At 46.0% G+C, this 13,484-nt stretch overlaps 1 protein-coding gene across 1 annotated transcript; it reads right to left on the bottom strand.

Annotated features, from left to right (window-relative positions):
* Window positions 1-7,770: 7,770 nt before the first annotated feature.
* Window positions 7,771-13,439, bottom strand: LOC125525380 (ABC transporter G family member 51-like). The gene is made up of 12 exons (XM_048690385.1): window positions 13,254-13,439; window positions 13,075-13,170; window positions 12,613-12,737; window positions 12,209-12,541; window positions 11,839-12,129; window positions 11,678-11,761; window positions 10,078-10,211; window positions 9,741-9,968; window positions 9,047-9,218; window positions 8,884-8,971; window positions 8,580-8,746; window positions 7,771-8,346 (listed from the first exon to the last, which is right to left on the bottom strand). Exons 1-12 carry the CDS (start codon window positions 13,396-13,398, stop codon window positions 8,080-8,082), a joined length of 2,130 nt encoding a protein of 709 aa, XP_048546342.1. The 5' UTR covers window positions 13,399-13,439; the 3' UTR covers window positions 7,771-8,079.
* Window positions 13,440-13,484: the final 45 nt, after the last annotated feature.

Raw genomic sequence — 13,484 nt, 5'->3', positions numbered from 1 at the left:
AGGTAAGCGGTCCAGACAGTGCCGGTAGCTCACCGTCACCATACCACACTGGAGTGTGCGAATAGCGAGGGGGGCTAGTCATGGCACGTCGGCGACCAAACAACAAAAGATCTTCATTCGGAAGATCTATCTAGCTCATGAAGGGGATATAATCGACGATGCAGCTCTGGAGGCGTACATCCGCATGTTTGACAACCCTCTCACGGACTAGTAGATCGCGGCGGTGCTGACCTTGTTTGGGTGGGAATCCCCAGCAGCTCCAATGCATGACTCAAAGGTGGAGATGGCTGGGAGGATCGAAGCTAATCCCTCTCCGCCTGTGGTATAGCTTGTGGCCTATTCCTATGGCTGCACAACCTCTAAGAATGCTCATGTGGAATGTCAGTGGTCTGAATAATCCCGCACGTCACAAAGTAATATTCCAAACTGTGGTCAAGGCGGACCCTGGCATTGTGTATTTCTATGAAACTAAAGTGGAGGTTGTAACAAGTGACATTGTCAAGCAATGCTTGGGTAATAAATGTTCGAACTTTCACTATCTGCCGGCCTCGGGGACCCGTGGAGGAATCCTGATAGCTTGGGACCTGCAGTTGGTTAGTCCGTCGAATCCTCACTGCATCGATAACACTTTATCAGTGCCTGTCCAACCAATGGGGGCTGAGCCGTGGTGGCTCACTGGGGTCTATGGCCCGAACGTAGAGCTGATGAATATACGCGAGCTGCATGCGGAGCCGTGGATGATCGCCGACGACTTCAACCACCTTGTGAACTCGGAGGATAAAAGCAACAACCTAGTCAATCGACGAATGATATCTAGATTCAGAACCAACATAAATAACTTGGAACTCAAGGAGGTCTATGTTAACGGGTGACGCTATATGTAACACCCCCAGTGTCATGCTACAGTAATCCCCTGTTAATGGTGCCATGTCATCACATTACTGTTGCTAATCTTCACTTGATCCAATCACAATTCAAATTCAAATCCAATCTAAAATCAAAAATTCATATTTGCTCAAACATGAAAACCAAAATGTTCATCATGTGTCAAATAATCCATAACTAATACTGGTAATGAACCAACATTTTTGTCAAATGTCTAGATGCACTAAACTATTTAAAATGGTGGCTAAATCAATATATATTAAATTCCTTTTTAAATTATAAAAGTTGCAAACTATTTTCAAAAGCCTCACAGTCTTTTGTGGCAGTGCCAACTATTACAATATAATTATATGGCCAAGTCCCACATTTTACAGAATCCTTTTGGCAACTCAAATATTGCAAAGCATTTTCTGTAAAAGGAAAAGAGCAGAAGAAATAAAGAGAAAGGGAAAAGGCCCTCCTGCCCCTGGGCGTAAGGCCACAGGGACAGGCCCAGCTGGCCGGCCCACCAGGCCCACCCGGCGCCCCAGTATAACCCTTCCCCCCCCCCCGACCCAAACCGCCAACCCCCCCCCCCCCCCCCCCACTCCCCCCACTCCCTCGATCCCCTTCTGGATCGGGGCTCGACTGCGTTGCCCTGCCCCTGGCGCCCGTGGACGCCCATCGTCGTCCCTCGACGCCCGGTGCCCACCTCGCCGTCGCCGTTTGTCAGCACCGCCCGTCTCCGCCTTCGACCTCGATGCGCCTTGACGACCGCGCCCCGCCGCCCGCCGCCCCGTCGCTGGATCCGCAGCTCCGACCCTTCCCCGAGCACGTTGTTGCACATCTACAGGGTCGGTGAGGCCCCTCCGTCCGCTACCTTCTAGAACCCTCCTCTGTTCGCTGTCGTGTCGCCGTGATCGTGTCCGGCCGCCGCGCTCCTCACGCCCTCGCCGCGCCCCTGCGCTACCGGCGCGCGTCCGCCGAACCCCGACCTCCCCGTCCACGCGCGCCTGCCTGGTCGCGGCTACGTATGGCTGTGCCCTGCCTCCCCATGACGACTTGCCACTCCCCGCTACCGTTGCTACTCGTGTCGTGCTCACCTGCGCTGCTCTGTTGCTGCCTGCGTTGGCCGCCGTTGTTGCCGTGCTCCGCCCGCGTCCGCGTCACACCCAGCACGTGCACCGCGCCCTGCCTCCGGCTGGCCTCCCCGCTGCCGGTGCAGCTCGCCCAACGCTGCAGCTGCTCCCCTGCTACCGTCGCCACGCGCTGCCTTGACCCTGCTTGCCGGCCCCGCTGGCCGTTGCCTCCCATGCCCGTGCAGCCCTGCCGTTCCCGCCGCCCGCTTGCGCCACATTCGCCTACGGCCGCGCCCTCCCCGCGACCAGCTCCGGCGTACAGTGCCGGCACCGCGCCGACCCCTGGAGCGTCCCCTCGTTCGGGCGGGTGCGCCCGTTCCGTTAGTCCAACGCCCGAGTGGCTCGTTTGAGCCATTGGCCTATGGGCCCCACCCCTGTAAAAAGAAAAAAGGAGATAAAAATGTAATTAAAATAGTAATTGATTAATTAGTTAATTAATTTTGTTTAATCATCCTAATGAACTAGGCTAGTCTAATTAAACCTGCTCAATTAGTTAGGTCAATGACAGATGGGCCCCATGTGCCAGGTTTGACTTAGTCAACCTGTTGACCTGCTGACGTCACCCTGACGTCTTGCTGATGCAATAAATCCTTTTTAGATTTATTATTATTAATTTCTAAATAATGTTTAAACTTTGAAAAATCATAGAAAATAAACCGTAACTCGGATGAAAAAGTTTTATACATGAAAGTTGGTCAGAACTACGAGACGTATCCGAATATGCGGTCCATTCGTCAGCCACGCATCCCTAGCATAGCGAACATGCAACCTTCCCCTCCGGTTCGTTTGTCTGAAATGCTAAACTCCGGGGAAACATTCCCGGATGTTCTCCCCCTTCGCCGGTATCGTGTAGCACCGCGTTAGATCACGTCTAGCTCTGCTTGTTGTCCTGTTATGCATCTGATTGCTCTGTATTTACTTATTCTTCCCCCTCTTCTCTCCGATAGACCCCGAGACCGTTGCTGATGCCCCTGTGATTGACTACATCACCGACGACCCCTCCTTCTCGTCTGAGCAACCAGGCAAGCCCCTCCTTTGATCATCCCGATATCGCTCATTCCATTCTCTCATGCTTGCATTAGATTTTGCTACTGTGTTTGATTGCTCATATTTTGATGCATAGCCTGCTGTTGTACCTTACCTGCTTATCCTAACTGCTTAGTATAGGTTGGTTAGTGATCCATCTGTAACCGCCACCTTGTCCCAGTTGCCCCGCTTTAGTTTCGATGACTCGATCAACGTGATCGACGTCCAGGCCCCGACCACACATCACCCCCCCCCCCTAGTTGTACGACTCTGTAGAGTTACTATCGAGTGCCGAGGATGACACCTCATACATCACTCCTGATAAGATCTCTATAGTGTAGCTATTCGGTCGTGGTCATCAAGGGTGATTTCCTCCTTAACCAGTTCCGATACGACTCTGTCGTGCAACCCCTCAAGTGTGAACCTCGAGGGTGGTTCCTCTTACGTTCACCTTGATGATTACATCGAGTAGTATCCATCAAGAGTGGTTCCTCAGGGTTCCCCTTGGTGTTAGACGCACAGTTACTATGGTTACTATGACTTTACACTGAACCATGTTACTAAAGACGGGTCGGCCCTGAGCGGTACCCGCGCGAGCTTATTTGCGAGTGATGTGGAGTCGGGTTGACCTGGAAGGTGCCCGCGAGATACTTACGAGGCGTGGCCGGGCATTCTTAGCCCTTGCCGCAAGTCCTTGAGACGGGGCGACGGGGTCACATCGACCGTGATTCTCTGCTCATTACCGCGTGCTCCTAATCCGCTACGATTTGGATATTTGATTCGAGGGGCCTATGGCTTGATAGTACTAACCATCACGTGAGCATAGTATAGGCGTTCTGCGTCGTATGCATCAGCCAAAGCTTAATAGACGTCATGCGACTGAGCGGCGTGCGCCGGGTTGGACTGCGTAAGCACCTGCCTTTTTAAGGAGGTAGCTAGGTCTACTCACCGGCCGCCCACGCAATGTGCAGGCGTTCCCGGGGCGATGGCCGAAGGCCCCTGGGGGCATAGGTTTAGTCCGGCGTGCTGACCTCTCTATTAAGTCTAGGTCAGGTTGCGGCGTATTGTTTGGCCGAGGCCGGGCATGACCCAGAAAAGTGTGTCCGGCCGGAGTTAAGCGAGCATGGTGGGTAAGTTGGTGCACCCCTGTAGGGAAGAAAACATCTATCGATAGTCTGTCCTGCGGTAACGGACACTTGGAGTTGTATCCCGATCGATACAACTAGAACTGGATACTTGAGGCAATAACTGGATAGTATGGCTCTGGGATTGCTTTCTCGCAGGGAGTCGAGAAAGGATCTCTGGCCGAGGTTGATAACACTGCTACTACTTTACTTTATGCTACTCTGTACTCTTCTGAATGCTGCAAGATGCTTGGAGCTGCTTGAAGATGCTAGTCTTCGCTTTCCCCTTCTCTTCTGGCATTCTGCAGTCTAGTCCACAGATACAGCCCATTTCATTGACACCGATGTATATGTAGTGTAGATCCTTGCTTGCGAGTACTTTGGATGAGTACTCACGGTTGCTTTGCTCCCTCTTTTTCCCCTTCTCCATTCTTCTTGGATGACGCAACCAGATGACGGAGTTCAGGAGCCAGACGTCACCACCGACGATTACTACTACACCGAGGGTGCCTACTACTACGTGGAGGCCGCCGATGACCAGGAGTAGTTAGGAGGCTCCAAGGCAGGAGGCCTTGCCTCTTTGATCGTGTTGCTTTTGTGCTAGCCTTCTTAAGGCATCCCTGTTTAACTCATGTATGTACTCAGATATTGTTGCTTCCGCTGACTCGTTTGTATTCGAGCTTATGTATTCGAGCCCTCGAGGCCCCTAGCTTGTAATATAAAGCTTGTATTATTTTATTTTGTGTCTAGAGTTGTGTTGTGATATCTTCCCGTGAGTCCCTGATCTTAATCGTACACATTTGCGTGTATGACTAGTGTACGATTGAATCGGAGGCGTCACACTACACGTGGTCTAATGAAAGGGCTCGAGCTACTTTGGAGAAGATCGACCATGTATTAGCAAAAAACTCGTGGGACAATCTATATGCGTCATATCTCCTCACCAAACCTCATCTTTCTCTGATCATTTCCCTTTGTTCATAGACCTCAACGCGGACTTTTGTTTCAGGAAGAGGTACAAATTTGAATCGTTTTAGCCCAAGGTGCTTGGTTTCCTACAGACGGTTTAGCAGGGGTGCAACTCTTGTCAGTCCTTGGGGAACCCATACAAGATATTTAAAGATAAGCTATGGGCCACCGCCAAGGGGCTAGAACGGTGGAGTGCCAAGTGGATCGGTAACGTGCGCCTGCAGATTGACATCGCCCTTGAAGTTAATTCGCATCTGGACGGGGCTATGGATACCTGTGATCTAAGCATGACAGAAATTGAATTGCGTATAATGCTAAAGAGGAAGCTGCTCGGCTGCTCGTCCCTGGAGAGAACCATCGCAAGGCAGAAATCGAGGCTTCTGCACCTCAAGGATGGGGATGCCAATACCTGGTTCTTCCATCAGCATGCCCGGCATAGGCAGCACAAGAACATGATCATGACCCTGAGGTAAAATGGTGCAATTATATCAGGGACAGGAGAGCCTGAACTTGGTTGTAGACTATAGCTCATTGCTCGGCTCTGTGGCACCACGGGAGCATGGCCTAAACCTTGAGGCACTTGACTTGCCAAGGTTGGACCTTCACATCCTGGCGGATCCGTTTTCAGAAGGAGGTCCTTAGAACTATCAAAGGTATGCCACTCGACAAGGCCTGGGCCCGGATGGCTTCACGGGTCGTTTCTTCGTGACCTGTTGGGAGATTATCAAAGAGCTTCTCATGAAGGCGTTCCACCTGTTTTACCGTGGAGACATGAGGGGACTACCCTCAGTCAACAAAGCTTTGGTCACACTTCTGCCTAAGAAGCGGGCACATAGGATATTTATGATTACCGGCCGGTGAGCTTGGTGCGTGGAGCCATCAAGTTATTTGACAAAGTCCTAAGTTGACGACTGGGGGATGAGCTGCCTCGCCTCATTGGGGCACATCAGAGTGCCTTCGTAAAGGGCCGATCGTTGCATGAAAATTCCATGCTTGTGTAGAGCACAGCGAGGTGTCTCCATGCTATGAGGAATCATGCAATCATGCTTAAGTTGGACATATCCAGATCATTTGACATAGTGCAATGGCCATACCTATTGGAAATGCTACATGCCATGGGTTTTGGTAGGAGATGGCTGCCTTTCATCATGGGGCTGCTAGGCACATCGTCGACAAGGATCTTGGTGAATGGGATACCAGGTGCCCCCATCTTCAACTTCAAAGGGCTTCACCAAGGAGGCCCACTGTCATCGATGCTTTTCATAATCATCGTGGAGCCCCTACATCGCTTGTTTTCCATGGCAATGGAGCCGGGCTGCCTGGCGCCCCTGTCGCGGGCAGGGCTGAAACACCGGGTCTCTATTTTTGCAGATGATGTGATCATCTTCCTGAAGCCGGCTGGGCTTGAGATGATGGCTTGCGCTGTAATTCTGGACATGTTTGGGGCTGCATCCGGGCTACGAGTGAACATCCAAAAAATGTCTCCCATGCCGATCTGTTGTTCAGACGAAGAGAAGGACATGATTGCAGCTATGTTGGGCTGCGAGTTGGGAATCTTCCCTTGCAGATATCTTGGGCTACCGTTTTGCATGAAGAAACCATCGGTAGCCCAATTATAGTATTTGGTGGAACGCTTGGCCTAGTGTCTACCGACCTGGAAAGCTGCATCGTTATCGAAGAGTGGGCCGGCTCATCCTGGTGGTTTCGCTCCTATGTCGGTTCCAATCCATGCAATGCTAGCGCTCGACGTTCCTATGAAACTCATCAAGGCCGTGAAGAGGATCATAAGAGGATTTCTATGGTTTGGGAAAGTGCAAACGAACGGGGTACATTGCTCCGTTGCATGGGATACGGTGTGCATGCCCAAATGGGCCGGCGGATTGGGAATATCGAACCTGGCTTGGCTAAATATCACCATGCAAGCCCGCTGGCCTTGGCTACCATGGGAGGACAGTGAAAGGCTGTGGAAGGAATTCAGCATAAGAGTGCCGAGGGAATCAATGGCTTTGTTTCAGGCAGCCACGAGGACCATGGCAGTAGGTGGAGCACTAATATCCTTCTGGGAAGACCTGGTTGGATGGCACGAGAATAGCGGATACCGCCCGCCTAATTTATGCAAGCGTTCCTCGGTGCTTAAGGGAGGCCCGAACGCTTAAGGATGCTTTGTCCACCGGATCATGGGCCATCGATGTGAGGCCGAGCCTAAACTTCCAGGCTCTACAGCAATACATGTCCCTATGGCAGCGGGTGAATGGCTTCGAGCTCCATGATGGAACTCATGAGTCCTGGTCCTGGGAATGGGATGGCAGATTCTCCGTCCATTCGGCATACGCCGTCAGGTTTGCTGGGAGAGCGGTAGCTCCAATAGTGGAATTCACATGGAAATCTAAAGGCCCGTTGCGACCCGGTTCTTTCTGTGGCTTGCGATGAAAAACCGAGGATTGAGCGTGGATCGCATGGTGCGGCAAGGCCTGCCACATCACGACTACTGCCTGTTTTGTGACCAAGAAGTGGAGACACTGGAGCACATCTTGCTCACGTGCGTTTTTGCAAGGACGACCTGGCGAACAATATCTATATAATATGATACACACACTCGCGTATTCAAGAAAAAAAAAAGAAAACAGATGTTTTAAAGAAAACAGAAGTTGTCGTACCATGGTCCATGGCACCCTAACCGTGAAATTTTTCATAATATGTTCAGAAAGATTAAACGTTACCATCCTTCCAAAATACACAGCATGCATGTACGTACATTCCACGCAATTTCTAATTTGCATCTCGCTGTACACTTGTAGTAACCTTTACCAACTGTTTGTCTCCTTCCCTTTCTTCAGACAGCACGTAGTACCAACTTCATTGGTGCTTCATCCACCTAGTATTTGCAAACCACCAAGAAACAGAGTATGGTGTCGACACCAGCCTTGAAATTATAATGTCTCGTATACAGAGGGCAGTTATCTTCTTTGGAAATTAAGCATCTTGATCGAAAGCGCGTAAACTGAAAAGAATAAGACGCAGAAGGCAATGAGCACTGCAATAGTGACACCCGTCATCCCCTGTTCACATCCCAGGTTTTGCTGGACGAACTGTTGGACTGTCCCGTCAAAACCAGGACCCACGATCCTCGTGTCGACATCTCCCAATTGCGATGTAATGATGCCTTTCAGGGTCCAGGCCACTGGGCAGATGTAGTAGAACCAGATCCACCAACCTGGTATTCTCTGGAAGGGGGAGAAAATAATCATCAGAAGAGAAATATCGCATAGCTCAAAAGCTAATGTATCTTCTGTATCAGTCTTATGATAATCGAAACAATTTGTCTAACACGAAGATTTTCTCGCCATTTCATCATTTTGTGGAAAATGAGGAGCATTTTTCAACTAGCTAGAGATGGTTACAAACTGTCTCAAAAGAACAACTGAAGAAAAATGTTATGATGCTTTTAGCAACTTACAGATTGGGGAATTAGGAACCCAGAGAAAAGATTCCATGAGGAGTAAAATGCTGAGGCTACCACTGCTGCCACTGATTGTGTTGGCGTCAAACCTACCGCCACCATCCCATAGAATGTGAAGTAGGTAAAAGTAAGGAACATGTAAAGGAGGTAAAGGAGCAATTTCCCTGCAGTTACAAGACATGTTTCTTTTATCAGGATACAAATGGGGAAAGCTGCACTAAAACATAAATAACCCAACAAGCATGCATATTGCCCTGCACTTCAATGGAGAATGGTTTTCCGAGGGTGACAAAGAACTTGCCTAGGTTCCTCTCGTAGTTGATCATGAAGTAAGTGATGAGACCGAATATTAGTGTCTGAGTCGCAATATAAGGTATCTCTATAAGGCCCTGAAGATTTCATGCAATTGTTAGACACAGGATTTTCCAGCAACCAAAATGGATGCTAGAAAAAGGTTAGCAAACCTGAGCTGCTGCATATGGGAATGATGAGTACATCTTAGCAGCCCGTTCTCTGTAGTAGACTGCTCTCTCAACGGAAATTATAGGCTGTACTGACGAGGCATTATTTATTCCAAGAAATAGGCATGCCGAATATAAAGCTCCCATGACAAGATACAAATCCCCGGTTGTTTCTCTGCAAAATTATTTTATGTTAGTGACACAAACTAAAAACACACTTTCAAACTTGTATCAGATATTCGAAATGCAAGACCACATCAGGTTTTGGACACGTAGTGTTCCAACAAGAACCTTTGATGTTACTCTTTTAATAAAAATAAAATATATATTACGAAAAAATGTTTTTCATGGAAAATCTAATGATAACATGTTCACCTGAACAATATAGGAGGTGTTTGAAAGAGCTTCACCCCACCTTAACTCCACTTCTCCTCTACATCGCATGTTACTAATTTTATAATATACTGTTTTTTCAAAGGAAAAACATATTACCTAATTTTCTATCAGATGCAGAATTACTAATTTTCAAATTATTTCTGTTTCTAATTTTATTATACACAATTTAAAGGGGAAAACGCAGAATTGTTGGAGACGCAAACTAATGACATGGAATATATAAGTATTCATGTGGATCACATTTATCTGAAGGAAACACGGATAAGAAAACATTGTAGAAAACTATTTGCTGAAAATTTACCTCTTCATCCCAACGTTCCAAAATATTGAACCAAATATAAGAGAAGCTATTGCTGTGTAAAACAATCTCACGACATTGTACTCAGGGCTTCTCCAGTAAATAAGGCCTTGCTTACGTAGGCATACTCCAAATTGAATAAGACAACCGTGTGAAAACTCAGTTGTGAACTTTAAAGGTTTTGAGCCTGAATCCGGAACACTTAGTTCTTCTATTAAATCTTCCACATTCCTACAGTGTAACAGATAGATCTGTAAATCCTGTTCTGAACACTTGAAAAACATTATGTGGAACACAAGAATTGCAGTTGGTGGAACTTATTAAATATAGCAGGAATCACCTGAACTGATCTGAGTTCTTGTACACCGTTGCAAAATCTAAACCAAGCCTTTCTTCACACGCTTGTGTGCTCACTTCAAGCATCCATGTTGCTGGGTTGTAGCCTTCGCGTATGGGAGGGACTCCAGGAATTCCCTGTGTGGCCCAGACAAATATATGAAATATTACAAGTTGAAGACAAAATATTACCAACATCAAGCTTGCATATCAAACATAGATAGAAATTTGTTTTTTTAGTAAGTCTAGATACCCAATTCTTAAGAAAAAAAGAAGTTTCTCCTATGTACATGGACACTAATCAGGCACATGGTCAATTTTTTCATAAACAAATATTGCAGGCTTCTACTTAAATTATTACTGATCAAGAAAACAATTGCTAAAACAAGTGGTGAACAAGATAGGCATGTGCAAACTATCTAGGGATGAAATTCACTCCAAGAGGCTGCTAAGCCATATCCCAAAGTTTCCACTATATCACCCCATTCCTCCATTTATTTTTCTTTTCCCGGTACCTCCAAACTTTTTCTTTCCTGTACTACCGAATAGACTGATCCAGCTGAGCTAACCAATTTTCCTTAGTCTATCCTGTTACTGCTGAGTTATTTACCCCAGCACCTCTGAGCCTTTGATTCGAGCTTTTTGATCCATTTCATACAATCTCTGTTAGCTCCAGTACCGCCGAGTTCAACTATATCCAACACTTCCGAGCTGGAACTTTGCCGTTGCTGCAAGAACTCCACTCCAATACTTATTATAGTCATGGTACCTCCGAGTTCTATTTTCTCGTGCACTTCAGAACAAGTTATTCCTTCGCCAGAGATTAGCGATACCATTGTCTGGTACCTCCAAGCTTCTTGCATCCGGTATACGGGAAATATGCTTCCCATCTGGCCGATTCAAAATATTGAATGTGTCCTGTACCTACAGGATTTTCCATCCAGTACTTCTAGGCTAGTTCATTTGTACTGTTTCAATGGTTAGGTTTCCAACTTTTAATAAATGGACCACATATCACTTTGTATGGAAGAGCTAAGTGTGCGAGTTAGAACTAATTCTGAAGACCACGTACCATTTGATTATTACTCTTGGAAGGGTGTATGCGCATCCCCTAGATGGTTATGAGTCACTTGAGAGCCTTAAAGGAGTGAAGGAAACAAGAGTTTGTACATGACCTGGTGATCGCCTTCTACATGAAGAATAACCCCAGGTGAGGCCTCCTTAGTGGTTGCAATCGTGGGCTAGTAAGGTCCTTTGTGGAGAAGAGCTTGGTGGTCTAGGCCTTTGTGGCCAAGCTAGCCGAAGACTTGTTTTTGTGGCTTTTGGACTTTGTATCTAAATCTTCACCAACGATTAGGATTGCGGCCAACAATCGGAACCTTAAGAAAACATACTCGTGTTTGCTATTCCTTTCTCTCACTGTCTACTTTCTTGCAAGTTCTTTCTTCTGCAATCTGAATCAGTTGCTTGTTTAGGTTGTTCTAGGTGAGTAGAAATAGAAAGGTTAAAACTTGCCAATGAAATTATGTACCCCCCCCCCTCCCACCTAGACTTAATCTTTGATCCTGCGGTTAATAAAGAAACAATACAATTGCTGTGGGTACCTGAAAATAATGAATCATATCTATTGAGTTAACACCAAGTGAACCTCCATATATTACTCGACCTCCTCGTTTCAAAAGTAGTAGCTGCAAAAAAAGGTTGAGAACCTTCAACACATAGGAACAATAAGCAATGGTCGGTAAAAAATGGAATGCGTGCAAACCTCATCAAATGATTCAAAAATATCGATACTTGGCTGGTGTATCGTGCAGACGACAGTTCGTCCGGTATCAACAGCATTTCGAACAGTGCGCATCACAATGGCAGCTGCTCGTGCATCCAAACCAGATGTAGGTTCATCCATAAAAATAATGGATGGATTTGCAACTAGTTCAACAGCTATTGTAAGACGCTTCCTTTGCTCCGTTGAAAGTCCACTAGAACCTTGTTTCCCTACTAATGCATGTCGCAATTCATCCAGCTCTACCAATGACATGACTTCTTCAACAAATGCCTGCAGGGTAATTACAAGTATGTATAAAAAAGAACTAACATTCTAGAGCATTAAGATTGTGTCAAAACAAAAGACACACCTTTTTTGTTTCTCTACTTATGTCATTTGGAAGCCGCAAGGCTGATGAAAACCACAAGGACTCTTCAACTGTTACTTGTGGTGAATGTATGTCATTTTGTTCAACATATCCCGCTATCCTAGCAAAGGTTTGTTGTTCTTTTGGATGGCCAGAAATCTTGATATCACCTTCTATACACCCACTAGTTTTTCTGCCAGCTAAAACATCCATAAGTGTTGTCTTTCCAGCACCACTTGAGCCAACGAGTGCAGTCAGGACACGTGGCCTAAATACTCCGCTTACTTCAAACAACAACTGCAGTCTTTTTTCAGTTATTCCTCTTGCTTTCATTTCCTATATGAAATTCTGGTTTAGCTGAGGCACAACAGTAAATGTATTCACAATATAGAGATTTTGCATGTAACCTTTGGCATGTCAACAAAATAGTTAACATTGTGGAACGTCATGGTTATGGGTTGAAATGGTAACATCCCCTTCCTTCTGGTGCCTTCAGTGCTCACTTCAAGCACATTGGTCCTGTTACATTTTTCTGCAAATTCATCCATAGATAAATTTTAGTTGTTACTATATAAGTTATGAAGTTGAAATAATAATAATAATAATAATAATAATAATAATAATAATAATAATAGTGTAAATCTTCTCAAGTTGCAGAAGGCTAGAATATTAATAGTTAACCAAATCAAATATGATATCATTTATGAGTGATTATATTGTTCACTGAGATAAAATGAAAGTAGAACACATACTCTGAAGAAAGAACATAAACAAAAAAGAATCTAAATTGACTCCAGAACTATCACTAGGAATAACAGTTGTACCTTGAACAAGAAAAATCAAGTCACGCTAATAAATCATGAAATTACCTGTAGTTGTGTTTCTATCGGAGGTAGCACCGGCAATTTTCAAATCTTTGGATTCCTCGGAGTTAGCTAGGATTAGTGCCTGTGCCTTTTGAAGGGCTATAAGTTTTATTCTTAAGTTAGAAAAATAAAATGGCTGCCGCAAAATGTGATTTTATGAATTACTTCATTTCAGTACTTACGGTTAAGGTATGCCAATGCAAGAGTAAACAAAACATTGAACAAGAGGGCGTAAGCCAATAAAACACCAACCCCAATCCAGTACCAGTAATTCTGTGTCCCCAGATCATGTGCAAGAAGTACATTGGTTCCAATTGTATTGTTCATATAACTTGAAACCTGGTATAAAAATATTAGTAAGGGAAAGACGGAAAGTTAATATATCAACCAATAAGGAAAGCTAAAACGGGGGG

Source organism: Triticum urartu, chromosome 7, assembly GCF_003073215.2.
Source record: "Triticum urartu cultivar G1812 chromosome 7, Tu2.1, whole genome shotgun sequence".
In the NCBI taxonomy this organism is placed as follows: Eukaryota; Viridiplantae; Streptophyta; class Magnoliopsida; order Poales; family Poaceae; genus Triticum; species Triticum urartu.
This window is presented reverse-complemented; position numbering and strand designations above follow the sequence as displayed.

What these genes read in the sequence shown, in the direction of transcription:
- LOC125525380 (XM_048690385.1), bottom strand. Translation starts at nt 13,398, where the DNA reads ATGAACAATACAATTGGAACCAATGTACTTCTTGCACATGATCTGGGG. An exon ending in TTTTTGAATCATTTGATGAG is followed by an intron (nt 11,762 to 11,838) that starts GTTTGCACGCAT and finishes CTTTTTTTGCAG; the next exon opens with CTACTACTTTTGAAACGAGG. An exon ending in TGGAACGTTGGGATGAAGAG is followed by an intron (nt 9,219 to 9,740) that starts GTAAATTTTCAG and finishes ATAATTTTGCAG; the next exon opens with AGAAACAACCGGGGATTTGT.